Here is a 25,609-nt window from a genome sequence, read left to right on the forward strand (position 1 = left end):
TAAAGAAAAGTACTGCTGGTGCAGGGGCAACTATGGCCCCACCTGCAGGAACATTATATAACAAATATATGGCAGATATTCTGACACTAGGGAACTGCACGGAAGTGATAGAACCAAATGCAACATTTCCCCTGTCTGACATCTTTACCCCGCTCTTTCCAAATAAGAATACAAGTATTGGGATAGCAGGCCCATCAAAAGAAGCAAACAAGAATATACCATTTTTAAAGTTAAAATTAAGAAAACACAACGCAATAGGGAGTATATGTATTAAGAGTAATGGGACCTATCAGGTAGGAAATAGTACAAATTGTAACATGACATTTGAAATGACGGCCGGAAATATTAGCATTCCACTTTACGTAGGTGACTCAATTTATTTCATTTGTGGAGAGAAGGCTTATACATGGCTTCCAACAAATTGGGGTGGTTGTTGTCACCTAGGTTTTGTATTACCTGCTATAGCAATAAAAGACACAAAAGAAGTTCGAAGGGACATGCAAAGACATGCACCACGGAGAGGCAGGAGAAGTGTGGATGTGGATCAAAGAGATACAGCATCACAGATAGCGAGTGACATATTTAAAGGAGTGATACCATGGATTGGTCCAGCTATCAACTCCAGAGATATACGTAGATTATCCAGGCTACTAGAAGCAACAATAAATGAAACAACAAGCATACTTGAAAATATTACAGTAGAGCTTCAAGCTGTGAGGTTAGTTTCGTTGCAAAATAGAATGATCCTCGACATGATGCTAGCAGAAAGGGGAGGAGTCTGTGCAATTATAGGGGCGTCCTGTTGCACCTATGTCCCGGACTCCTCTGTTACTGTCAGGGAAGCAATAAAAAGATTGCATCATATAGGTGTAGAAGCACATCAGGATTCTGGTACATGGGATATAGGAGGTTCACTTTGGAGTTGGTTGAGCGCATGGGGTTGGAAGATAGGGATGGTATTCATAACAATTTTCCTACTAATAATAGGCTGTTGTCTATTAGTTAATTGCCTGCCAATGTGCTGTCAACTATTGGGACAGATGACAAAATGCCAAGTGAGAAAATTAAAGGAAAATGAAAGGATGCTGATGCAAACAGTCACTACTGAGTTAATGAACATAGACATTTCTGACGATGATAAGAATGAACAATATAATTATTAATTATGATCTGCTGCGTGATGAAATTATTTTAAACTGAGGTTCAAAGGGTCGATTTGTCAAAGATGAAAAATTACAATATTGAATTGAACTGCAGTTTATATTAATTTCTGTCTGTAACCTGCTTGCAAATGAACAGATCCCACTTGTCATTTCAAATGTTGCTCCATGGTGCACGGCTGGTGCACAGAGAGTTAAAATTAAAGTGGTCTGAAATTCAGCTGAAAACCAGGAAAGAAAGACAGATGAGCTTGTGCGTGTCCACTTTGCTGAAACTCCAAATTGTTTAATGATTCACTAGCTTTCACCTCTATACCAGAGGCAGTTCAGTCAGTTCAGTGAACGTTTTCCAGGAATTGCTCGCTGACCTAGAGTGTGACATGTTTGGCCTGTCCTTGCCTTGTCGTCGTAGAGGGGCAAAGTGTTTACCTAGCACAGATAGCAAGTGCGTCATTGTGTGGGAAAGCAGAAAACACGGGCCTCTGCATCTGCTAGATCAACATTGCATATGTACATTTGTAGATAACCGGTCACGGCAAGGCTGACACGGGCCTCTGCCAATAGTAGATCAATACTGCATATGTACATATGTAGATAACCGGCCAAGGCAAGCCTGAAAAGTCAGGAGATGGTGGTTTAAAGATTAACCTGTAGCTGCATGGTCCGATGTGTCGCAAATAATGTAAAATGTGAACGTAGACATATTTTTGAAATGCACCTTGATACTGTAATGTACACGTGGATTTAATTCTAGCATGGTCCCACCATGATGTAATAGTTAATGAATAACCTGTCAAGAGATTGTGAACATATATAAAGCCTGAATTCTCTCTGTGAAATCAGATCACTTTGCAAACCTGCAAATTGTCTCAAGCTGCAGCTTTATTGGCAATAAAGGCCACTATTCTTTTGAAAACCTTGTATGTGTTCTTCATTGTCCCTATTAATAATTTTCATACTTTTACAGTGCGCTATCCTCTCTTAAAGCCTTTCTTCCATAGGGGCCATTAGGTCAGTCACTGCCCTGTAAATCGAGGTGCCAGTTGCCTTGTAGAAATCCTCATCTCACTGGAGGTAGGCCATGGAGACTTCCTACTCATAGATTTCCTGTGTCATCATATGCCGGTAGAGATAAGCTCTTGCGGCTGCAATCTGAGGCAGGGACGGGCTAATAATAGGCTTAAGGCCCAAATAATGTAGTAGGTCAGTCTCCACTAATGTGTCAAGGATCTAGCGCACACAAGCGTGACAAAATTAGGTGCTGGAGGGAACCTAGGTAGATATGCGTGCACCCACGGGACACTCAATTTACAGATCCTTGCCGAGGGACATCAAAGCCACCCTTGGAGATGATGAGTTAAAGCTGCCCAGGAGGTGTGTTCCACATGGAGGCCCTTCAAGCCTAGAATAGATAAAGAACCCTCAGAGCGTTCGATGCTGGTGCAGGGCACCACTACCGGCCCGCAGGGCATTAATCAGGCAAAACGGGTTGAAGCAATACAATACAGATATTGCTGTGTGTTAGTCGGAGAAGCCAGGGGCTGAGCGTGAGCATTGTCAGGCCTCCGCAGTGCACATTTGAAATCCCGAAGTCAGAGATGCGTGCCAAGGACCAGAATTTCTCAGTGCCCCCTATGGGGCAGCTGACCACACTGCAGCCATGAGGGGTGAAGTCACGTAAGGAGTGCACTAGCCGACCCGCGACCAGCGAAATTAAACTGTCAAACCCTCAGGAATCTGAAAGAAAAGCAATGTGCATGTCTGCGGAACATGAAAACAACATTGAAACATTTTGTCATAGTTATACAGATAAACCATTACCCTGAGCATCTGCAAGAGGCCATTAGTTATAGATTCCTTACCTTAGAATTAGCCCAAAACGTCAGACTGGATTTGGAGAATTTTTCTCTTAGCAGTACAACTGTGTGTTAGTAGGTGACGTTGGTTGACTCCAAATCCGTCATCGGTGTCGTGATAGCCGGTACGACGTCAAAAAGTCTACTTAGATGACGCCTCTGCTCTCTGACTTCAGTTCTTTCTTTTTCTGCGCCAGCCGAGCAAATATCCGGAGAGAGCCACCCCTTAGTTACTTTTTGACAAAACTTTTTCTCGACTTTTGTCGACTTCTTTTTGAGTCTATCGTCTGCTGGTTTAGGAAGGATGTCTCATCGTCAAACCGGTTTTAAACTGTGCGAGCCCTAATACCCCCTGATGTCGGTTAAGGACCCCCCACCTCGTGTGCCTTTGTGGGAGCGGTCCTGAAAGTTGTTGAAGGCCCGGCAGTCGGCTCCGTGTCGCTCTAGAACGCTCCAGGTCCCGGTCGAGAAGAAGGTCTTTGGACCGGTCTCAGAGCCACAACCACCATTCGGCGTCCAAGTCTGAGATCTTCGGGTAAGTTGAAGCACAAGAAGAAGGTAAAGAAGCAGCGTCGATCTTCACCTTCTCTCCATCGGTCGGCTGATGTGACACAGGACTCGGAGCATTGTCGCTTTCCAGCTCTGTCTTCGGAGCCTGCCCCAGGGACAGCTCCAAGTTTCCCTACCTTTCCCTGTGACGGAGCATCCCCTGCCAAGCTTCGAGCTTTTTACAAAGTGCTTCACAGAATCTCTGGGCAGCTCGACTCCGCCGGCGTGCCTTCGGGCTCCGCAGACTCGACTGGGGGCCCTTGGTCCAAGCCCAGCACACGGCCTCCTGTGGACAGGATGATTACGGTTGCCACCACCCGGCCCTGAGTGACCCACTTTTCGACTCCCAACACCGACCCCCGAGAGCTTGGTGGTTCAAGTCTGGACCTCTAAGGGCGCATTCCCTACTGCTCCCCCTGATAGGGAATCCAAGAAGCTGGACCACCTTGGGAAGAACAAGTTTTCTTCCACCAGCTTAGCGCTGCGGTCGGTGAATTCCGCATGCCTCTTGGGCCATTATACCCATACAGTGTGGGATACGGTTGTGCAAGTGTTACCACGGTGCCCGGAGGAGGCCCAGGTCGTTCTTACCCGTGCAGTGGCGGAGTGGAGAGACAGAGTTAAATTCACAATCAGATGTGGGATGGATACCGCTGACTCACTTCACAGAATGGCTTCCACGTCAGCAGCCTTGAGGAGCTACGCCTTTTGAGGACGTCTTGTTTGTCTGGGAATGTCCAATCCTCCTTACTGGACATGCCCTTTGACTCGGTGCTCGAGCGGTTCAAGGATTCAAGGCTTACTGCTAGATCCTTTGGCCTTGCGGGGACCTATTGCCCCACACAGTCTGCTTTTTGTCCCTTTCGTGGCTACGTTCAACCCAGTCTAGCCACCGGTTCACGCAAGCTGCCTAGCCTGTACGTGGCTGCCGACGGGGGACCCAGCTATGCGAGTCTGGGGGCCAGCAGGTGGGCCAGTCCACCCATAACCCCTCTGCAGCAGCCTCCAAGCTCTCCTAGTCTGACCTTTCAGGGCCACCAGAGGCCAGTGGGCGGCATGATTAGCCATCACCTCCCCCACTGGCAAAACATCACGTAAGACAGGTGAGTTTTGCAGACAGTCCGAAGGGGTTACTCCCTCCCCTTGGAGACTACCCCTTTCTCCATGCCACCATCCTTCTATTATATTTCGAAGGATCACTTGGCCCATCTCCACCAGGAAGTTGCAGCTCTCTTAGCCAAGGGAGCTATCGAAAGGGTCCCTGTGCCAGAAGTAGGTTGTGGTTGCTACTTCCACTATGTTCTGGTACCCAAAAAGAACAAAGGCCGGCGTCCCATCTTAGCCCTTAAGGCCCTCAACCCCTTGCTCCGGGAGGAGAAGTTCAAAATGCTCACATTGGCTCAGGTGCTGTCTGCCCTCGACCCTGGAGACTGGATAGTAGCGTTGGGCTTGCAGGACACATATTTCCACATCCCCATCCTGCCAGCCCACAGTCGCTACCTATGGTTCACGGCAGGCCACAAGCATTTTCAGTTTACCGTGCTCCCCTTTGGCCTAACCAGTAGCCCTCGGGTGTTCACAAAAGTGATGCCGTGGTTGCACAGATCAGGGGTTCCAGTCTTCCCCCATCTTGAAGAATGGCTGTTGAAGGCGTGTTCACCCCAGGCTGTCGTCTCGCACTGTTGTATTTCTATCCAGGACCCTAATTCGATATTCCTGATTCATGCCCTTGTGCGGTTATAATCAATAATATCCTTACAAAGGCATAAGAATCATATCCATATTCAGTAATAGCCCATGCAGTCCAAAGCACAGCACCGCTACTCCCATCGACTCCTAGAAAGCACAACGCGTTCTTTAAACAAACCAAGCCTCCAGCAGCCCGGGAAATTCCCCCCCCCTGCTTTTGTTTTGATTTGAACAAGAACTCCTGGAGTCCAGCAAGAACTGTTAGTTCTTAGTGACGTCTTATGTCCAACCTTACGTCAAATCAGGCACCTTTCAGGTATAGAATACCAACAGTTGCCTTAAGCAAACACACAGTGGTTTGGAGCAGAGCGGCTATCTACTTGCTCGAGAGCCCAGCTGATGCGAGAGCCCACGGAAGCCGCCCCTCCCCTTTGACGCGCTGGAGAAGCTCCTTTTTCTCACGCCGAGAAAATCCAGCTCCGGTGTTCCCGAGTCACCCTTGCGGGTTGCTGGGAGATCGAGTCCTGAAGAAAGAGATACCAGACCTCCCACATTCTATTACTAAGGTACGGAGCTGACTAAACCCTTAAAGAGAATCCTTGGCAAAACAATCTTAACCCACTTAACTTAAACTGCTACTTACTTACTCCTTCCCAAGTGTTAGGCTTAGGCCACGTACATCGGGGTAGGCGTAGTTAGAAGCACCTGTTGAGTATGTTAGTCAATGGTTTATGTTTGTATATATATTTTATCTATTTTAAAGTATCATATGGCTAAGAAACCATATCTATGCTTTTACAGTATTATTTCGTAATACTTCTTTTGCTGTACGCACTTTACTTCATAATAAGTATTGACATTGTGGCAATTCATTTCTCTTGCATGAGAAAGAAGACTGCTCAATAAATTAACATCTTTTTATTGAAAACGCCCATCTCTCTAATTCTCTGCACTCTGGTGAAACTAAGTATGCACGATTGACTGAGTGAAATAGCTGCCTATTGTTTTCACACGACTCTAGAGATACACTCTATTCTGAAGGGAGCAAAGTTGTCATGTTTGTACGGTTGTCAGAAGCTAATCCCTTCTTGTCTAATCCAGAGAGTTAACTCTTTACTGAACATTCGAGAAAGTTTCTAGTGACCTCTGATCTAGCTGGCGAAACTAATTAAGTCTAATATAGTCAGTAGAGACCTAGTCGACCTCAGTCCTACGTCTACACTGCTGTTTATATTATTCCAATGCGCAGAGCCTATTGGGAATATAGGAACTACACTACAGCACCTCCAGACTACTGCGGACCTCCTGCACTCACTGGGGTTCACTATCAATGTGCCAAAGTCACACCTGGCTCCCTCTCAGAAGCTCCTTTTCATCGGAGCAGTTCTAGATACAGCACAATTTCGAGCTTATTCTCCTGAACAGTGAGTCTGGGGTATTAGGTCTATGATACCAATGTTTCAGCATCTATCCCAGAATTCAGTGAGATTGACTCTGAGGCTGCTGGGTCTCATGGCCTCCTGCATCCTGCTGGTTGATCCTGTCAGGTGGCAAATGCAGGCTCAGAAGTTCCAGTGGGCGCAGAATCAGGGGAATCATTCCGACATAGTCAAGATCTCGGAGGAGACTGCACGTCGATTGCAGTGGTGGCCCAAGAACCAGCATTAGATCAGTGGCAGATTCCTCTCCCTTCCCCAACCATAGTTAACAGTAGTGATGGATGCGTCACTCTTGGGATGGGGCGGTCGCCTGGGAGAGGCAGAGATCAGATGTCTCTGGTCTCTGGCAGAGTCTGGTCTCCACATTAACCTTTTGGAGCTCTGGGCGATCTGTCTTGCACTGAAAGCATTCTTTTCCTCGGCCAAAAGAAGAGTAGTGCAGGTTTTCACAAACAACATCACTGCCGTGTTGTACTGCAACAAACAGGGCGACGTGGGTTGTGCACCCTATGTGAAGAGGCTATTCGCCTTTGCGCATAGCTGGAACATCAGGGCATATCTCTGGTGGTTCAACACCTGTTAGGTTCTCTGAACACCACGGCAGACAAACTCAGCCGTCGGTGCAGGATGAATTACAAATGGCCTCTTCATTTGGAAGTGGTGCAAAGTCTCTTTCAGCGGTGGGGAGAGTCTTGGTTAAATATGTTCGCTACCGAAGAGAAAGTGTAGTGTCAGCAGTTTTGCACATTGGAATTTCAAAGGTGGCACCCGTTCTGCAATGCCTTTCGTCACATGTTGGATTGCGTCCTCCTGTACGCCTTTCCGCCTCTACCACTTCTGCCCAGAGTGCTGAAGAAGAAGAAGTGCGACCCGGCCCAAGCCATTCTCGTAACTCCGGACTGGGCACAAAGAGTCTGGTACTACGAGCTCTTGAGCATGACCATCGATGCTCCGATCAGACTGCTTTTTCTGGAGTATCTAATGTCGGAGCAGCAGGGGACGGTCCTCCACCTGACCCTGTCCATTCTTCACCTCCTTGCGTGGAGATTGACTGGCGACAATTGACAGCTTTCAACCTTTCTCCCGAATAATTTAACGTCATCTTGGTAGCCAGGTGTTCCTCCATTAGAACGGTATACGCCTGTAGATGGAACAAACTTGTGGCATGGTGCACAGCAAAGGCTCTGCCGGTCTTTCTGAGGTCCTCTTGTTCATCCTTTCTTTAGCCCAGCAGGGCTTTTCCTTGTGCACTCTTAAACGCTACCTCTCAGCCATATCTGCCTTTCTTTGCCTTCCTGATCAGCTTCTCTTTTCAAGTCCCCTATTGTAAATGCCCCAATAGGACTTGAATCTAGTCCTTACTTACCTTATGTGTGCTCCCTTTGAGCACACATAAGGTAACATAACATAATTGCCCTCTTCGACTTCTTACTTTGAAGACTGCCTTCCTGCTTGCCATCACCTCTGCTTGCAGGGTGAGTGAGCTTCAGGCTCTATCCTCAAAGCCTCCTTTTATTGCAGTCCATTCGGGCAAAGTGGTCCTTCACACTAGGCCCTCTTTTCTAGCCAAAGTGGTTACCTCTTTCCACATAGGTCAGACCATCTCTTGCCCACCTTCTTCCTGCCTCCGCACACTTCCAAACAGGAGAAGAGACTCCACCGTCTGGACCCAAAACGTGCGATGTCCTTCTACCTTGACCACACTAAAGATTTCTGGGTGGACGATCAACTCTTCGTTGGTTATATAGGTGCCAAGAAAGGTTGGGCCATACAAAAAAGCACCATCTCTCGATGGGTTGTCCTATGCTATTCATTGTCACAAAAAGAACTTCCAATGGGTCTGTTCGCCCACTCTACCAGGGTGTAGGCAGCCTCTACTGCTTTGGGATGTAGAGTTCCACTCATTGACATCTGCCAGGCAGCCACGTGGGCATCCTTGCACATGTTCACCAAACATTATTGCCTGTATAGCCGAGTCTGGAGAGACTACTTTCTTGCCCGTTATGTTCTCCAGGACTTTCTGGTGTTAACTTAGTTTGCAGACCCACCTCCGGGGTTGGCATTACTGGGGTATCTATTCTAAGGTAAGGAATCTATAACTAATGGTCTCTTTCAGATGAAAAAATTACTTACCTTCAGTAACTATCTGTAAGTGACCTATATTAGTTAACGATTCCTTACCACCCAACTCGTACTCCCTGTTCTGCGAACTGACTTCTAGGGATAGGGACTCCCTTTCAGGGCCCTAGTTATGTGCACCAGTGGTCAGATGTCTTGCATGGCTCTGTGCTTCTGGCGTGGCAAGTCATGTTAGAACTGACGTCAGCGCGCAGGGCGGCGTCTAAGTAGACATCGTGACTTCATCCCGGCAACCGCGATGATGGACGCTGAAGGTGCTATATAAGGTAAGCAACTTGTTCTTCAACCCCAGTATACAGAAAGAAAGGAAAAAGGACCACTTAACTGGCTGCCGAGCATCAAAGAAAGAGGGGGAGCAGACAGTGACAGAGAACTTTGTTAGAGCCTGGCCAAGGACATTAAAGAAGGACTGTGGATATTTTTGTAGTTTTCTGGGAAAAGTAATTTGGCTTTAATTTGCTGCTGTTAGTTATGAATTACTGATTAAAGCAAAGAAAGAATAGCATATCCTCGCCTCCGGTCCTGACATACAACAGTGTCATTAATGTCAGCAATAAAGCTTGAACAGGTTTACATTTTGAAAGATCAACGATAAAGTGGGTTCTTTTAATCATTATAATGTCCATTTTTATGCAGTGATTAAATTCAAGAACAAGATTCGTTTCGTGGAGTTTTTTGTTCAGCTACTTCACCGCGAAGTCTATGATGAACATTTTCAACAGGTCATAGAGTGGGCTAACACTGTGCAAAACCATTTAACAAGGTAACGTATAGTAACATTAACTATTAAATTATAAGGAAACATCATTGAATAATAGATTGACAAATGTTCAAAATTGTTTTCACTGTCTAGCATTGGTTAATTTGATTAAAAAAAGAGGTTTTTCTTAGGAGTGTTCACTCGTGCCACCGAATTCCAAGGCTAACTCATTTTGATTACATGAAATGGCATGTGCCCACCACCCTACACTTGCTGTTTCTCTTTTTCTTTATATTCCATGTGCATGTCACACCTGTTTTCTCCCTATGTCACTATTTTTCGGTTGTTTTTTTCTTCGTTCAATCAGCAGCAGCTTTGTTTCAGTGAAAACAAAGGTCAGTATCAAAATGACACTCAATGTATGTGCGGTTTTGTTCTCTTCTTGATACTATAATAAACCAAAATTAGGAGAGGGAGGAAATACTAAGTACCTACTGCCAGCCTAGAACTTAATAGTTGGCAAGATACCTTAGACTTATATCCTGTGATCACCATGTCTACTGGGCTTAAAAATATGTGTATTATCACATGGAACACGCCACCACTTTTTAAAATGATTCTTCTGAGGGAAGATCAGCGTTGCACTGACCTCCTTCATCCACCTGTGGCAATATGCTAGGAGGGCGAAATACATTAAGTATGACTTTGAGTCAGTGTCTTGGGCAAACTCAAATGTAGCACTTTGCAATTAACACTTTCAGTGCAAGTGATGTTACACTCCTGTTTTTTAAAGTAGTTTTCTCAATACTTTTTCCTATTGTTTTTCTTTCCACTCACCCACATCCACAGAAGCACTCCCCTTCTTATGATTCATCCATGAGGGACAAATAAGGGAATTGAGCTTTCTTCCTTTAAATAGTTCGAAGGGTACTCCACCTGTGACAGAATGAGATGTTAACTAAGACATTTCCACTCTCTCTTATATTTCATACATCCAGTCTTTACCATACAATATTGCATTCTGAATAGACTCTTCAAAGACTCTGTTGAATCTCTCTACCATTCCATTGACTTCCAGATGGTAGAGAGAACAGTTCCTGTGCCAGAAAGGACACCCCATTATGTGTCTCCTGCTCTGGGATATGTGTATTTCAGGCTAACACGAGAACATGCCAGTTAGAACTATCACATAAAATGATCCCGTTCTATTAAATACAGGCCCTAGAGGCACTACGGGGCGCACAGCGGAATGGCTGTGGAATCCGCAGCTCCGCCGGATGACCAAATGCGACATGGTCTGTCCCTGCCTTAGACCCCACCATTCCGCCAACTAATCAAATATTGTGGTGCAGGATGGCACCAAGCATGTGCGGGCCGAAGGTGGAATAAAAAGACGCAGGCAAAGAGGTACATAACAGCGAGGATCTGAGTGCGGGGCCGCATAGCGGACAAGATGGCGGAGGACGAGATTGCCGACCCGATCGTGTTTGATGCGGCTCAGTGCGTAATACGGAGGTCTCGACCACGGTGGACGCTGGTTGGGGCGATATGCGTTTGCACCTCAGGCCGGCAAATCCGCATATTGGAACGCAGGTAACGAACTGCTTTGCTTTCATTGAGCCCGAGTGTGAGAGGGAATAAAATGGCGGCGCCCATACAGCCGGAGATCGGCAGATGTAATTGTCCGTACCGAGTGTTAAAGGAGGCTTGGAGACACAATTGTGACAGCGCCTGACATGCCTGGTTCGGTAATATGCGACGATTATGCTGATGGTGAATAATTGAGTGAATCTTCAAAATGAGAGACAGGGGCGTCCCCACGAGAAGACAGTCTAGGACTGTGTTTCACACCTAGTACATGGACGCTAGGGTGAATGTTCCATTTTCAAAGAAACAAATTTATAAAGCATGCCAATAATACGGCGGGAAAGGTAAAGTTACAGTGATTTATACTCTATAACTATCCGTGTATGTTTAGAAGAACTATGTATATTTACTGTTATATTTTATTATATCCCTGAAGATGCCAAATCTTATAGGAGAAAGACTGTTGCCTCACCGTATAATCAATTCATACACCCACATTAAGAACGACAGTTTTTTTGTGATTCACACAATGGACACAAGACTTAGTTTTTAAAAAGGATATACAAAAAACATTGTTTAAAAAAGAAAGTTTACCACACCATGAGTTACTCTGTTGCACATTTATTATACATACAAATTTTGAAATTTCATCATTACAAAGTATACAATTATTTAAGAAAACAACGTTAGTACATTTGCATAAAAAACATTTAAAAACAAAGAATCACAGGTCGACGCGGCGTTTCGGTTTCTTGTATGTCTACCTTCTTCAGGACAGATTCTTAAAACAAGTGGAGTGAATTCCCCCACCAGACAGTACTTTCTGTTCAGAACCTTGTTGCCATCTGGTTTTTGGGCTTATTTTCGGTTTCTGTTTGGTATATTACCTCTTGTATTCACACTTTGTACGCTTGGTCACGAGATCGTAGCAGACCGGCGAAGGGACGCTGTGAAAGACTACCAGGACCCAGGAGCAGGGAGGCCGATTGCAGATTAAAAGCACGAACTCTGGTATCCACAACGAGGTGCCTTGAAATCAGAACACCCAAGGAACTGCAACAAGCAGCATTTTATTAATGGGCCATTGAAGAAACCCATAACGGAAAATACGGTGGCTCCTCCTGGTAGTCCAAGACCAAGCGTACAAAGTGAAATTCACCAGTGATCGAAGATTCAAGCCTATGGGAAGCCTTCAAGGCCACAATAAGGGGCGTGTGCATAGACACCACTAAAGGTATATTAAAAGACATTAGACGTCAGATTAAGCACTGCGAAACACGCATGAAGGAGATAGAACTAGCCTTTGAGGCCACACAGGATATCGCACTATTAGAAGAACTACGCCAATTACACACAGAACATCAAACATTTGTAGACGATGAAATAAAATACCTAGTTCGAAAACACACAGCTAGATCCTTTGGTGAAGGGGGCAGACCAGGAGGAATGCTGGCGAGGAAAATATGCGAAGGGAAGGGACACTCGGGCATACTGCGCGTTAAGTCAAGAAATGGGAAGCCGCAGACACAAGCCGCAGGCATTCTGAATAGCTTTGTTAACACATATGGTACACTTTACAAATCACAACCAATAGCGTCGACAGAGGAGATTCTTAGATATCTGGAGAATGTGGCAATAGGCTGGTTATCGGATGGACAGAGAGAACATCTGGTGATGCCTATCACAGTAGAAGAGGTAACTGAAGTGATTAAATCACTCCCCAACGGCAAAGCACCTGGCCCCGATGGATACACAAATGAATTCTATAAATATTATTCTGATATTCTTGCGCCTTACATGGTAGAAATGTTTGGTACATCTTTTGAACAGGCCATACTTCCACCCACACTCCGCGAGGCAATGATCATCGCACTTTTAAAACCCTCCAAAGACCCAGAAGAGTGTGACTCCTACAGACCACTATCGCTCATCAATGTGGATTCAAAAATACTAGCGAAATTGTTGGCTGTTCGACTGTCTCCATTGATGACGAACTTGGTCCTTCCAGATCAGACAGGATTTATGTCAAGTCAAGTCAGAGAATTTATATAGCGCACTACATACCCAGAGGGAGAAAGGATCAGTTGAGTGTCATCCGCATAGGAGATGATGTTGAGATTGTGTTGGCGAGCGATGGCCGCAAGGGGGCTCATGTATACGTTGAAGAGGGTGGGACTGAGTGAGGATCCTTGTGGTACGCCACAGATGACTTCAGTGGCCTCGGACTTGAATGGTGGAAGGCGGACTCTCTGGGTTCTTCCGGTGAGGAACGAGGTGATCCATTCAAGTGCTTTTCCTTGTATTCCGATGTTATTGAGGCGTTGTAAAAGGGTGCTGTGGCAGACTGTGTCGAATGCTGCAGAGAGGTCGAGGAGGATGAGGGCGACTGTGTCTCCATTGTCCAGTAGAGTTCGAATGTCGTCTGTTGCTGCGATGAGGGCGGTCTCAGTGCTGTGTTTTGCTCGGAAGCCAGATTGTGAGGAGTCGAGGGATTTGTTGGCTTCGAGGAAGGCGGCGAGCTGGTTGTTGACAGCTTTCTCGATGACTTTGGCGGGGAATGGAAGGAGCGAGATGGGGCGGTAATTTTTGAGTTCGGTGGGGTCCGCTGTGGGTTTTTTCAGAAGGGCGGTGAGTTCAGCGTGTTTCCAGTCTTCCGGGAAGGTGGCGGAGTTGAAGGAGCAGTTGATGACGTCTCGGAGGTGCGGTGCTATGACGGAGTCTGCTTTGTTGAAGATGTGGTGAGGACATGGGTCTGTGGGGGATCCTGAGTGGATGGAATTCATCAGGCGGATTGTGTCCTCAGTGGAGATTGGGTTCCAGTCGTTAAGGGTGTTCACGGGGGGAGAATGTTCAGCAAATGGTAGGGTGGGTTGGTCTCCGGGTTGGTTGTCGAAGCTGTTGTGGATGTCTGCAATCTTGTTGTGGAAGAATGAGGCTAGGGAGTCGCAGAGTGCTTGAGAGGGGGTGATGTCGTTGGAGTTGGCCGAGGGATTGGAAAATTCCTTGACGATGTTGAAAAGTTCCTTGCTGTTGTGGGCGTTGTTGTCTAGTCGATCCTTGAATGCTGTTTTTTTGGCCTTTCGGATTAGTTGGTGGTGTATGCGGGTGGCGTTTTTGAAGGCGTCCTTGGTGCTAGTGGTTGGGTCTTTTTTCCAGGCCTTTTCAAGGGAGCGGCAGAGTTTCTTGGACTTCTTAAGATCATCGTTGAACCATGAGGCCTTCTTGCTGCCAGGTTTGCTTTGACGTTTTTTCAGTGGTGCTAAGGTGTCGGCGGTGTTGGATAACCATAGGGTGAGGTTGGTGGCGGCTTGGTTTGCGTTAGAAGAGTGGGCTGGGGTGTTTAGAAGGAGCGATGCGGAGATTTGGTCCGTAGTGATTTTGTTCCAGTTTCTTTGCAGAGTTGGTTGGAGGTGGTTGGTGGGTTTTGGTTTGTTGTAGGTGAAGTGAACGCAGCTGTGGTCAGTCCAGAGGAGATCTGTAGTGTGGCTGAAGGAGACATGATTGCTGGAGGTGAAGATGGGGTCGAGTGTGTGACCTGCGATGTGGGTGGGGGAAGTGACTAGTTGTTTAAGTCCGAGGTTGGCGAGGTTGTCTAAGAGGGTGGTGGTGTTGCGGTCGTTGATCTTTTCAAGGTGAAAGTTGAGGTCTCCCAGAAGGATGTAGTCTTTGGAGGGGAGTGCGTGTGGGGTGATGAAGTCCGTGATGTCTTCACTGAATTTTGCGCGGGGTCCTGGTGGTCTGTAGAGGAGGGTGCCTCTGAGTGTGGTCTTGGGGTCGATGTGGATCTGGAAGTGAAGGTGTTCGGAGTTAGCGAGGTTGGCGTCAGAGCTGGTTGAGATGCGGATTGATTTTTTATGGACGATAGCGATTCCTCCTCCTGTGTGGCCGGTGCGGTCCTTGCGTGTGATCTTATACTCTTCAGGGATGGCAATGGTGATGTCTGGGGCGGAGGAAGCGTTCATCCATGTTTCTGTTAGGAAGGCGACGTCTGGAGAGATGGTGTCTAGTAGATTCCATAGGTCAATGGCGTGTCTGTGGACCGATCGAGTGTTGAGAAGGATGCATTGTAGGTGGTTGGGGTCGGGAATCTGAGTTGTGGTTGTAGCGGGGATGTTGTCGGTGCCGATGAATTTGCAGGAGTAGCAAGAGAAAGGTCCATGGGTGTGTCCAGGGGCGGCTTGGACGCAGTTGGGAGCGCGACCGGGGTTAAGGGCTAGGAGGGTGGCGGCATCGTAGGTAATGCGGGGGGGCTGGGCAGCGCGAGGGGCAGGGGGTCTGGCGCTGGGCGCGGTCCAGGCGCGGACGGGCGTAGATGGGCTTACCTTTGGCGCACCTTCGGCGCGATTGGGGCGCGAACGCTGCGCGTGAACGCTGCGCGCGGGAACTACTGTCATATATGGATAGTGGAGGGGGAGGGGCGAGGGCGTCTCAGCTGGGAGGTGGGGCGGGCACACGAGGACAACAACAACAGTCAAAATGGAGGCGGAGGGGGGAGCACAGCGGAGCGCTACAGTTAGACGCGCAAAACAGCAGTGACAATCACCAAACAATGTAAAACAATGTAAATCAAGCAAAGAGGCAGGCAGCAGGCAATTGTAGTCGGCAGATGCACAGGCAAAGCAGCGCTACGATACCAGAACCAGCAGGGGACGCTGGGAGCGACCACTCGGCTCGAGGAGAGGAGTGAGTCACAGCGCACTAAGGTGGAGAAGCGCTCTTTGAGGACAGTGGGAGGGCGTCTCAGCTGGGAGGCGGGGCGGGCACACGAGGACAACAACAACAGTCAAAATGGAGGCGGGGGGGGGAGCACAGCGGAGCGCTACAGTTAGACGCGCAAAACAGCAGTGACAATCACCAAACAATGTAAAACAATGTAAATCAAGCAAAGAGGCAGGCAGCAGGCAATTGTAGTCGGCAGATGCACAGGCAAAGCAGCGCTACGATACCAGAACCAGCAGGGGACGCTGGGAGCGACCACTCGGCTCGAGGAGAGGAGTGAGTCACAGCGCACTAAGGTGGAGAAGCGCTCTTTGAGGACAGTGGGAGGGCATCTCAGCTGGGAGGCGGGGCGGGCACACGAGGACAACAACAACAACAGTCAAAATGGAGGCGGAGGGGGGAGCACAGCGGAGCGCTACAGATAGACGCGCAAAACAGCAGTGACAATCACCAAACAATGTAAAACAATGTAAATCAAGCAAAGAGGCAGGCAGCAGGCAATTGTAGTCGGCAGATGCACAGGCAAAGCAGCGCTACGATACCAGAACCAGCAGGGGACGCTGGGAGCGACCACTCGGCTCGAGGAGAGTAGTGAGGTCAACATCCCATAATACCAGGTCATTGTTTGCCCTGTTCCACTATCTTCAACCATCCGTGAAAGCCGTAGCGGTCATGCTCGATGCCGCTAAGGCGTTTGACTCCATTGAGTGGAATTATATGATTACTATTTTGAACAGAATGGGGTTTCCCAAGCGTTTTGTTCAATGGGTTTCATTGATATACACCAAACCATGTGCTAGGGTCCGAATAAATGGCTACGTGTCTGAGGTCTTTAACGTGGAACGCGGTACTTGGCAAGGTTGCCCTCTATCGCCATTACTTTTCACGCTAGCACTCGAACCTTTGGCCTGTATAGTGCGGCAAAACTACAAACAATCAGCCCTGAGGTTCAATTCGAGACCAATGCACATATCGCTGTACGCGGACGATATGTTGCTGTACGTTCGCGATCCTAACACACATCTGAACAGGCTACTAAGAGAATACATCAAATGTGGGGGTCATTTGGGACTGGCAATTAACAGGACCAAATCTTTTATCATCCCTCTAACAGATACAACCACTCCCTTTGACACTGAATTCCCACTGGAATGGCAGCAAGATCCCATACGATACCTAGGTATAATGTACCATAGAGATCCGGAGGAAGTTATAAGGTCTAACTATGGGTCAGCGATATCCAAATTGGAAGACAAGGTGCAGCGCTGGATACAATTACCACTGTCCTTGGCGGATCGTATAGCGATCGTAAAAATGAATATATTGCCTAAAATGTTGTACCTTTTTAACAACATTCCCATCACTCCCCCTGGGGGGATTTTTCGCCGCATAAAATCGCTAGTACTGAAGCTAATCTTGGCAGGCCAACAGGCCCGTATAGATCTTCAGACCCTAACTCTTCCGTATATTCGTGGTGGATTCGGGGTGCCAGATTTTCTCTTATATTATTTATGTGCCCAGGCGCAGTATGCGATTTATTGGTACCATGAGATACCATACCTCACACACACAGCCATTGAAGAGGGAGACGCAGATCCAATTCCTTTAACAGCGATCATATCACATGCCAGACAGCCCCTACATGCGAAAGACATCAACACCATAGACACCACAGTGAAAGCCTGGCGGAAACTAGGACAATTGGCGCCCAAGCTCCCGTTGTACGCGACTGCAATGCCATTACACCACCATCAGGCGTTGTCAGTAACAGGCGAAAAGATGGGTATGTCACTATTACAGAGAGCAGGCATAGACAGAATGGGGGATTTGTTTCAAGAGGGCACGTTTCTGGACATTGAGAACCTAACGTATATCCAAAATAAATCGCCTTTGTTCCGTTTCACATACTATAGATTGACACGCGCGTTGAAAGAACTTTACCCTACATTCCCCAAGGAACCAGACAGTTTAACCTCGCTACAGCTGATTATCACAACGCAGGACCTATCACACTTAGTATTGAGGCTATACTCCACAGCACAGGCTGAAATAGCACATACCACCGACAAGGCTAGAGCACGATGGAACATGCACTAGTAGATCCTTTAACTGATAAAGAGTGGCAACAAACATGCGCACTAACACAAATACTCACCTCTAATGGTAACTTAGAAATTATACACTATAAATTCATTCATCAGGCTTACTACACACCTGCACGAATGCTTAAGTTCGGGCTAGAAGACAATGATAGGTGTAAAAGATGTGGTAGAGAAGGCGCAGACTTCGCGCACTTGACCTGGTCCTGCTCTAAGATACAAGAATACTTGGTGGAAATCACTAACACGCTTACTATTATGTTAGAGGTGGAAGTGGAATGCACAATACGAGCATGCCTGCTTGGAATTGTACCACAACTCAAAGCCACCAAACGCAAATGTTGTGTGATATCTTTATTACTGGCCAAACGACAGATTGCACAATGTTGGCACAGTAGGAAAGTACCTAAGAAATCTACATGGTTGCATGACATGTCCAGTTGTCGAGACAAGTTATTAACATATGAGGAAGACCTCCCTGCAAGATCTAGGCCCAAGGACATTTGGGGTTACTTAACAGACTATGTGAACTTGCTGGATACGGACACAGATGTATGAACTATCCGTCTTTGTGGTAGTGTAAAGGGCGGCACTATGAAGAGGTTATGTCTTTCTGCTTGATTAGAAATACAGGGGGGAATCGAACAGATTGCAATGTCACAATGTCCCTATTATGATAGTCTCTATTTCAGGTCTCTAAGTTGAGTTATCTATCCACTGTTGGACATCTACAAAATTACAAAAATGTAAGACTCAAGGTAATGCATTGCACCGCCGGACCCAACGAGGTCGGATGAAGGACTGTACAAATCCATGTGATAATAATGTTGCCTCTTGTTGCTTATAGTTCATCGTTAATACCTCACAGCCGGCCCCCGGGTTGTAGGCTCCTGGCCATGTATGACTAACTAAGAATAATAAAGGTCTTACAAAAAAAAAAATACAGGCCCTAAAATATCCAAAGCAACTGCTTACCATGGCCTTCCCAGAGGATCCCTCACCAACATTGGCTGAACTCTTGTTTTACACACTTTGTCAGTAGACTATTTTATCTACAAGTGCTTCACTATCGAAATATTGAGGAAAATCTAAAATGAAAACAAATAAATATTTAAATAAAAATAATAGATTTTTTTTAAATAAATACAATTATGGTATAAAATTACACAAATTATCTTCAAGTACCGCAATATTTGAAAGTCTGAGCTTATACAATATAACTTTAAATCTTTAAATATTATCTTTCTTATGCATGTATATCCTTTCTATGTAGTTATGTAGCTAAATGTATGACTTTATTACCACTGTAGAAGAAGAAAAACAAACCTTTAGCTCTCTCCAATACTCTACTCTGCCCCACCCAATATCCCTCTCAATATATTCTCTACCTCCATTCTCTGACTCATTCCAAGCCTCATTCTACTTCTATGATCTCCAAAATAACTCTTTCTAGACTTTCCCCTCCTCCTTTCCTTCTTGGCTCACCCAGACCTCATTTTACTACCATGATCTCCCAAACACCGCTTTCTAAATTCTTCCCTGATGTATCCCTCCTTAACTTATCCCAAACCTCTTTTTACTACTATGATCTCCGTAATCTATTTCAGAGACTTTCCCCTCATCCATCTCTTTTTTTACTCATTCCAAACCTTAATACAATGATCTCATAAATAGCACTTTCTATACTTTTCCCTCTTCTATCCCTCCATTATCTTATTCAATCCAACTAACAGACTTGCATGCCCACCGCTCAACTGACCTCATATTTCCCTACACTAATCCACCTCTAATCCTTTTTAGGTTGTTGAGTAGTCTTACTTGCTGAAAAGCACTTTGATGCCTATCAGAGGTAGTAAATGCTATATCAATACAATTAAATCTAGTAGCACTTTTCTATCTCTACTATACTCTTATTTAGGTCCTGACGAAAGCACTAAAAGTGTTTCAATGTGCTGAAATAAGTTGACCTATCTGATAGAGACAGCTAGCCTCAGATTCCTTAACTTATGAATTCTCCCCAGGCATCAAACTGGATTTGGCTATTTTCAGCAGTACCTCTGCACGCCGAGGATGGCATCCTACTGCTCCATGATGACGTTGACTCAGGTTGTGATGCCATATAAGTCCCCGCAGCGTGCTGACATCAGTTTCCTCTTTTTTATGCTTTAACGGGGATCAGGAGAAGCATATCTTTTTTCCCCTGCTGTGATGATTTTGCGTCTGGAACCATGTGCCAGTTCTCTGTGCCTTCTGGGTTTAAATCCTGTGGGTCTTGTGCTCAACAGATATCCGGTACGGATCCTCATTCCATATGCCTGTGGTGCCTGGGGCGAGCACCACGATGCCAAAGAGTGCGATGCCTGCCAATGGCTGAAACCAAAGGGGTTGCATGAGTGACGGATTTAGCTCCCGATGGCGCAGTGGTCGAGGACTTCCAGTTGTAAATGTTGGTCAACTGCGGTTCATCAACGGAGTTGCTCCAGAGACCGGTCTCAGGGGTGTCACTTTCCATCCAGTGGACAGCAGAAGCGGTCCAAGTCTCCGTCCACATCCCACGGTAAGTGTTGTCGTAATTGATCTAAATCACAGACTTCCAGGGCTTCTGTGATTTACAACGTGGTTTCAAGTGGCTTTGCATAACCTCGTGCTAGGAATCCGCACAAGAGTCGTTCCCGTGGTTTCTCACCTTTCCTGTAGCCGGGGTGACTCGGGCCAAGATGAAAGAGTATTATGATGATCTTAATGTCATATTTGGGCCCTCACCTTCCCCTGGAGCACCCGTATGCCCCAAGGAGCTGATGGGTGCAATGACTGCGTCCTCGTCAACGTGTTCATCCTCGGCTGCAGATAGGCCCTTAGACACAGTGATGGCTGTGCGTAGCCCTCCAGGCTTCACACCTGTGGTGCCGACTGACTCTGGAGCAACTTCGGTTGTTCCTTCAAGATAAGTTTTGATGTAATTTGAAGACTCCAAACCGGAGTTGGTGCACGAACATGCTGAGAGTCTTGAGGCGTCGGCATCTCCTCAACTTGTTTTGTGAGCAGCGCCGTTAGCGCCGTCCGACGCTCTTCCACTTTCTCATCCCAAGGTAGATACTGCACTGTGTTGGCAGTGATCAATGTCATTTACGGAGTTGATAATTAATGGTTCTGTGGGTTAACAGTATGTGGAAGGTGTGGAAGGAAATGAGGAAGGTTATTTTTGTGTGCATCTATTGCTTACCGATCCTCCTATGTTGGATAGCTGAATTTTTGAGTTAGACGAAGCAAGCTAGTTAGAATCATCCCTGGCTTCTAGGCCTTCTATCTCTTCCCCGCCTTTCCTTGAAGCCAGCTCTTTCTTGGTGGTTATGTTAAAAAGGGTCTCTGATGTTCTACATTTGACTCTGCTTTTGGTGGAGAAATCTACAGTGCCTTGAGACCCTCCCGGGTGAGTAGCGCGCTATATAAATTCACTTGATTGATTGATTGGCAAAAATGTTGCTAATCCTACCTACATTGCGTTTTGCGATTCTCTAATTGGGATTCCCTAAAATTCGCAATTTGAGAATCGCAAAACACATATTACATACATATGGCCCATAGTCTTTAGTTGGGGAACCCAGTGGGTCGCAACCGTCTAGGTACAGTGGTCTCAAGGTCCAAGAACTCAGGATCCTGGCTCCATCTAAAAAACTCAAAACCGGTAGGCACCCTAACAAAGAAAGGATCCTAGAGATGCTCCTGCAGTATGACCTCCAGAATCCTGATAGGACAGAAGAGCAGAATAACTTTGGGTTGGGTGGAGCTAAAGAAGAAGGGTCAGGGGCGGCTCACCCCAATCATCCCACTTCTGAGCCTGACCGGGAGGAGTCTGAAGAGCCCTCACTGGTGAACTCTAATCCCCCAGTGAATAGTACAGCCCTACAGGTAGATCCCCATTTATTACTCTTGGGAGGGTGCAAAGAGTCCAGGGGAGGTCTAGGTCCTCCTCTCTCAATTCAACCTCTTCTAACCACTCCATTGGGACCTCAATTTATAGCCAGAGGGAGGACTCCTTAGAAAGAAAATACCACCTCCTCAAGCTTGAGAGAGCCAATCTCGGAATCAAGAGGGAGCAGTTGGCCCTTGATAAGGAGACCCTGGAAGTTTATAGGACTAGGAGGAATTTGGGACTAGGATCCCATGGTGGCAGCACTAGCAAACTGAGGGTCAGGGAACACTCCTTTGACAATAGGAATCTGAGCAGGATAGTTCCTCCTTACCAGAAGGGGGATGATATCCATAAATGGATCACTGCTTTGGAGAGGGCCTGTAAAGTTCAGAAGGTCACTCAAGGTCACTGTGCAGCTATCCTGTGGCTTTCCTTTGCTAACAAGGGTAGAGACAAACTTCTCACTGTTAGTGAGGAAGATGCAGACAGTAACTAAGTCTTGATGAGTGCCCTCATAGATGGGTTTCTTTTAACCACTGATCAGAACAGGGTTAATTTTAGGGACACACAGAAAGCACACACCTAAGACTCGGTTGATTTTGTAGACCGTGATATTACGGCTCTGGAAGGCTGGCTTCATGGAAGTAATGTGCTATTAGCGACTGTACAATTTGTTGATAATGGAGCACCATTCCTAATAACTATCAGAATCACCAACTACACCAGTGCCTTGGTGGACTCAGATCTGACCTCTCCCCAAGAATTGGAAAATAAGGCAGACAAGTGGTTCCACACCATGGTAAAGCAAAAATCTCATGGTGGTGGTGGTGACCAGGAGAAGCAAGATTCTTCTAAGGCCCAAGAGAAGGGTGTGGAGAAAGGCAAAGCCGAGAAAGAGTCTTCACAAGGTCCCCAAATGTCTTCCTATGGGGGTAGGTACCAAACCTCTTCCTCCTCCAACAAGAAACCTTGGTGTTACATATGTAAGGAAAAAGGCCATAGCGCAAGGGATGCCAAATCTGGCACAAAATAGACTACTACTACTGCTCCTGAAGCAAATAGAACCCTTAGCACCAGTACAAGTAGCAGTTGTGCCCCCAAGGGATTAGTAGGTTTAAAATTGGGTTCTGAAGTGGGTTCTGGCCCAGTCAGAACACCCACTCAGGCTGTTCTAGTCTATGACAGTGGCATGAAACTTGCCAATTTGCTTGTAAATCCCACTAACTTGGGCAAGAACAGACAACAGCCACATATTAATGGTCAATAAGCTATGGCATACTGGGATACGGGCTAGTGTTCCTATGGTGATAGAGAAACTTCTATCTCCTGACCAGCTCATACTTGGGCAGACCAATGCTAGCAATGCCAGGGCAGCTCATTCCTTGCCAGTTGTGAATCTTAGTTGGTGAGTGGTAACAGGCCCTAAAAGAGTCGTGGTTTCCCCCAGACCTACCTGTGGACTGTCTGTTGGGCAATGATTTAGAAACTTTACCCTGGTCTGAGGTGGAGTTCAGGACAAATGCAGGGAAGATGGTCATCTCAGCCAGTTTCTTGCACTAGGGCTAAGGCAGAGGGGGCTCTGAATCCTGAAAAAATGTACAAGGCAGCTTCTCAGAGAAGGGGCAGGAAGGGTAAGGATTTATCTTCCTCCCAGACTCCCAGTGAGCATCAGTCTCTTGAAGGAGATTATCTAAGCCCCTGTGAAGGAACTGTCCTAGAGGAACTTGGGCCTGACACAGCAGACAACAAGAGGCCCTACCAGGGCAGACTTGAGCCTGGAGCAGAAAACCTTTCCCTCTCTTGAACAACTCAGACAGCAAGGTGCTGCTGATGAGGCAGGGAATGTCATTGGGTCCCATAGGATCTATTGGGAAGATGAGCTCCTATTTTCTGAGGGTAGAGACCCAAAGCCTGGTGCCACCAGGAGCTTGGTCATACCTCAGAAATTCAAGGTTTTTTTATTGTCCCTAGCACATGACATTCCCCTTGCAGGACATCTTAGGCCAGGCAAGAATTAGGATAGTCTTGTCCCTCTCTTGCACTGGCCCCATATGTCTGAGGATACCAAGTAGATGTGTCACTCATGTGTCACCTGCTAAGCCAGTGGTAAGTAAGGTGGGACTTCATAGAGCCCCTTAATTCAAGGGTAGGGATAGACATAGTAGGTCCCTTAAACCCTCCAACAGCATTTAGTATTAAATCTGTTTATTGAGCAGAAAAAAATAATCACACTGCACCTCACAAAGAGAATCAGCGCCGACGCCGAGGGGCGGCTGTCTGGGCCGGCGGCATAGTACATGCCCAACATAGTGATACCAGACGGTCATAGTTAACACAGCAAGCCGCCTACAACCCATCCGGGCCGGCCGCGTCCAAAGAGGTGCTCAGAGGATGCAAGTGGAGCTAATAATAATGCCAAGAAACAAGAGTCTGTAAAACAAAACAAAACTGACCCCGAACTCCCCGTCCCCCCGCCCCCCCCTCCTTGTCCAGTAATCAAGCACAGAGTGTCACATCCACGCTGTCCCATCTACGAACCCAGTGGAGCCACGGTCACCGGGCCCTTGCGTTTGCGTGTGCGCGCCTCAGGCTCCGGCAATGGGGTATCCGCGAGGCGTAGCAGTCGTAGATACCGGGGACAGCTCACCTCCCGGAATTCCCCGGTCAGCAGGGAGAGGAAGGGCTGCCACAAAGCTGCGAAATCCGCCCCCCTCCCCGTTGCGGTTAGTGAGAGCTTTTCCATACCCAGGATCGCCCAAAGCCTATGTAGCCAGCCCAGTTGTAGTGGAGCCTGCGCCGCCCTCCAGTGAGCCACAATGTTCTGTACCGCCGCCCCCAATGCCAGTGCAATCAGTCTTCCCCTCCAGGACTTCAGAGGGTACATGAGGGCGTTAGGGAGACCAAGTATGATGTAGGCAGGGAAACGGGGCAGTTGTGTATCTAGGTGGGAGTCAATGAGGTCCAGGATGGGGGTCCAGTACGGACGGAGCTTATCGCATCCCCACAGCAAATGCTCCAGAGTCCCCAACTCCCCACACCCCCTCCAGCAGCGATCGCTCACCCGGGGGTCCCATTGATGCAACCTCTCGGGGGTGTGATACCAGTATGTGGCAATTTTGGTCATCGTCTCAGTGAGGCCTGCGTGATGAGCCGAGTGTCTGGCCCTGTAGTAGACACCCTCCCATTCCTTCGGTGTGAGTTGGCGCCCCAATTCCCTTTCCCACCTAATCCTGCCTGCGTTGTATGTGTAGGTGTTGGTGAGGAGTAGCTGCCGGTATAGATCCGAAATTACTTTCTTATCCGATGTGCGGGTCCATAGCCACTTCTCATAGTGCGTGAGATGTCGTTGGGCGCCTGGCGAGATGGAGGGGTGAAGGACCCAGTGCCGTACCTGTAGGTATCGCAATCGGTCTGCCTCAGCAACTCCATAGTCCTGCTTCACCTGGTGAAACGGAAGTATCCCCTTGAGGTCAAACATGTGGCCCACCGCCCTGCAGGGGGTCGCCCGCCATGCCGCAAAAGCCTTTGTGTCTAGTCCCGGTGTGAAATCTGGGTTATCAAAGATCGGTGTCATCGGCGACGGAAAAGAAGTCAACCCTTTCTTCACAGCCACCCTGTCCCAAACCCCAAGGACGGTGCTCGTGATGTCCGAGGCGTATAAGTTGGGAGGTCTGTGGCGCCGTGGGAGGAATGGGACTCCCTGTAGTGGACGACCGGCCACTGCCTGGTCCTGAAAGAGCCAGTGCTTGCCCGACTCTA

The 25,609-nt window shown here is 47.3% G+C and overlaps 1 protein-coding gene across 1 annotated transcript in view; it reads left to right on the plus strand.

Moving 5' to 3' along the window:
• The window catches only part of CFAP54 (cilia and flagella associated protein 54), a 2,285,874-nt gene that overhangs the window by 828,424 nt on the left and 1,431,841 nt on the right, over positions 1-25,609 (plus strand). Inside the window, exon 31 of the mRNA XM_086918163.1 lies at positions 9,469-9,595. Coding sequence (XP_086774289.1) covers positions 9,469-9,595 — 127 coding nt within the window. The remainder of the gene's footprint in view (positions 1-9,468; positions 9,596-25,609) is intronic.

The sequence above is a fragment of the Lissotriton vulgaris genome, chromosome 1_1 (genome assembly GCF_964263255.1).
Source record: "Lissotriton vulgaris chromosome 1_1, aLisVul1.2, whole genome shotgun sequence".
NCBI classification, from domain to species: Eukaryota; Metazoa; Chordata; class Amphibia; order Caudata; family Salamandridae; genus Lissotriton; species Lissotriton vulgaris.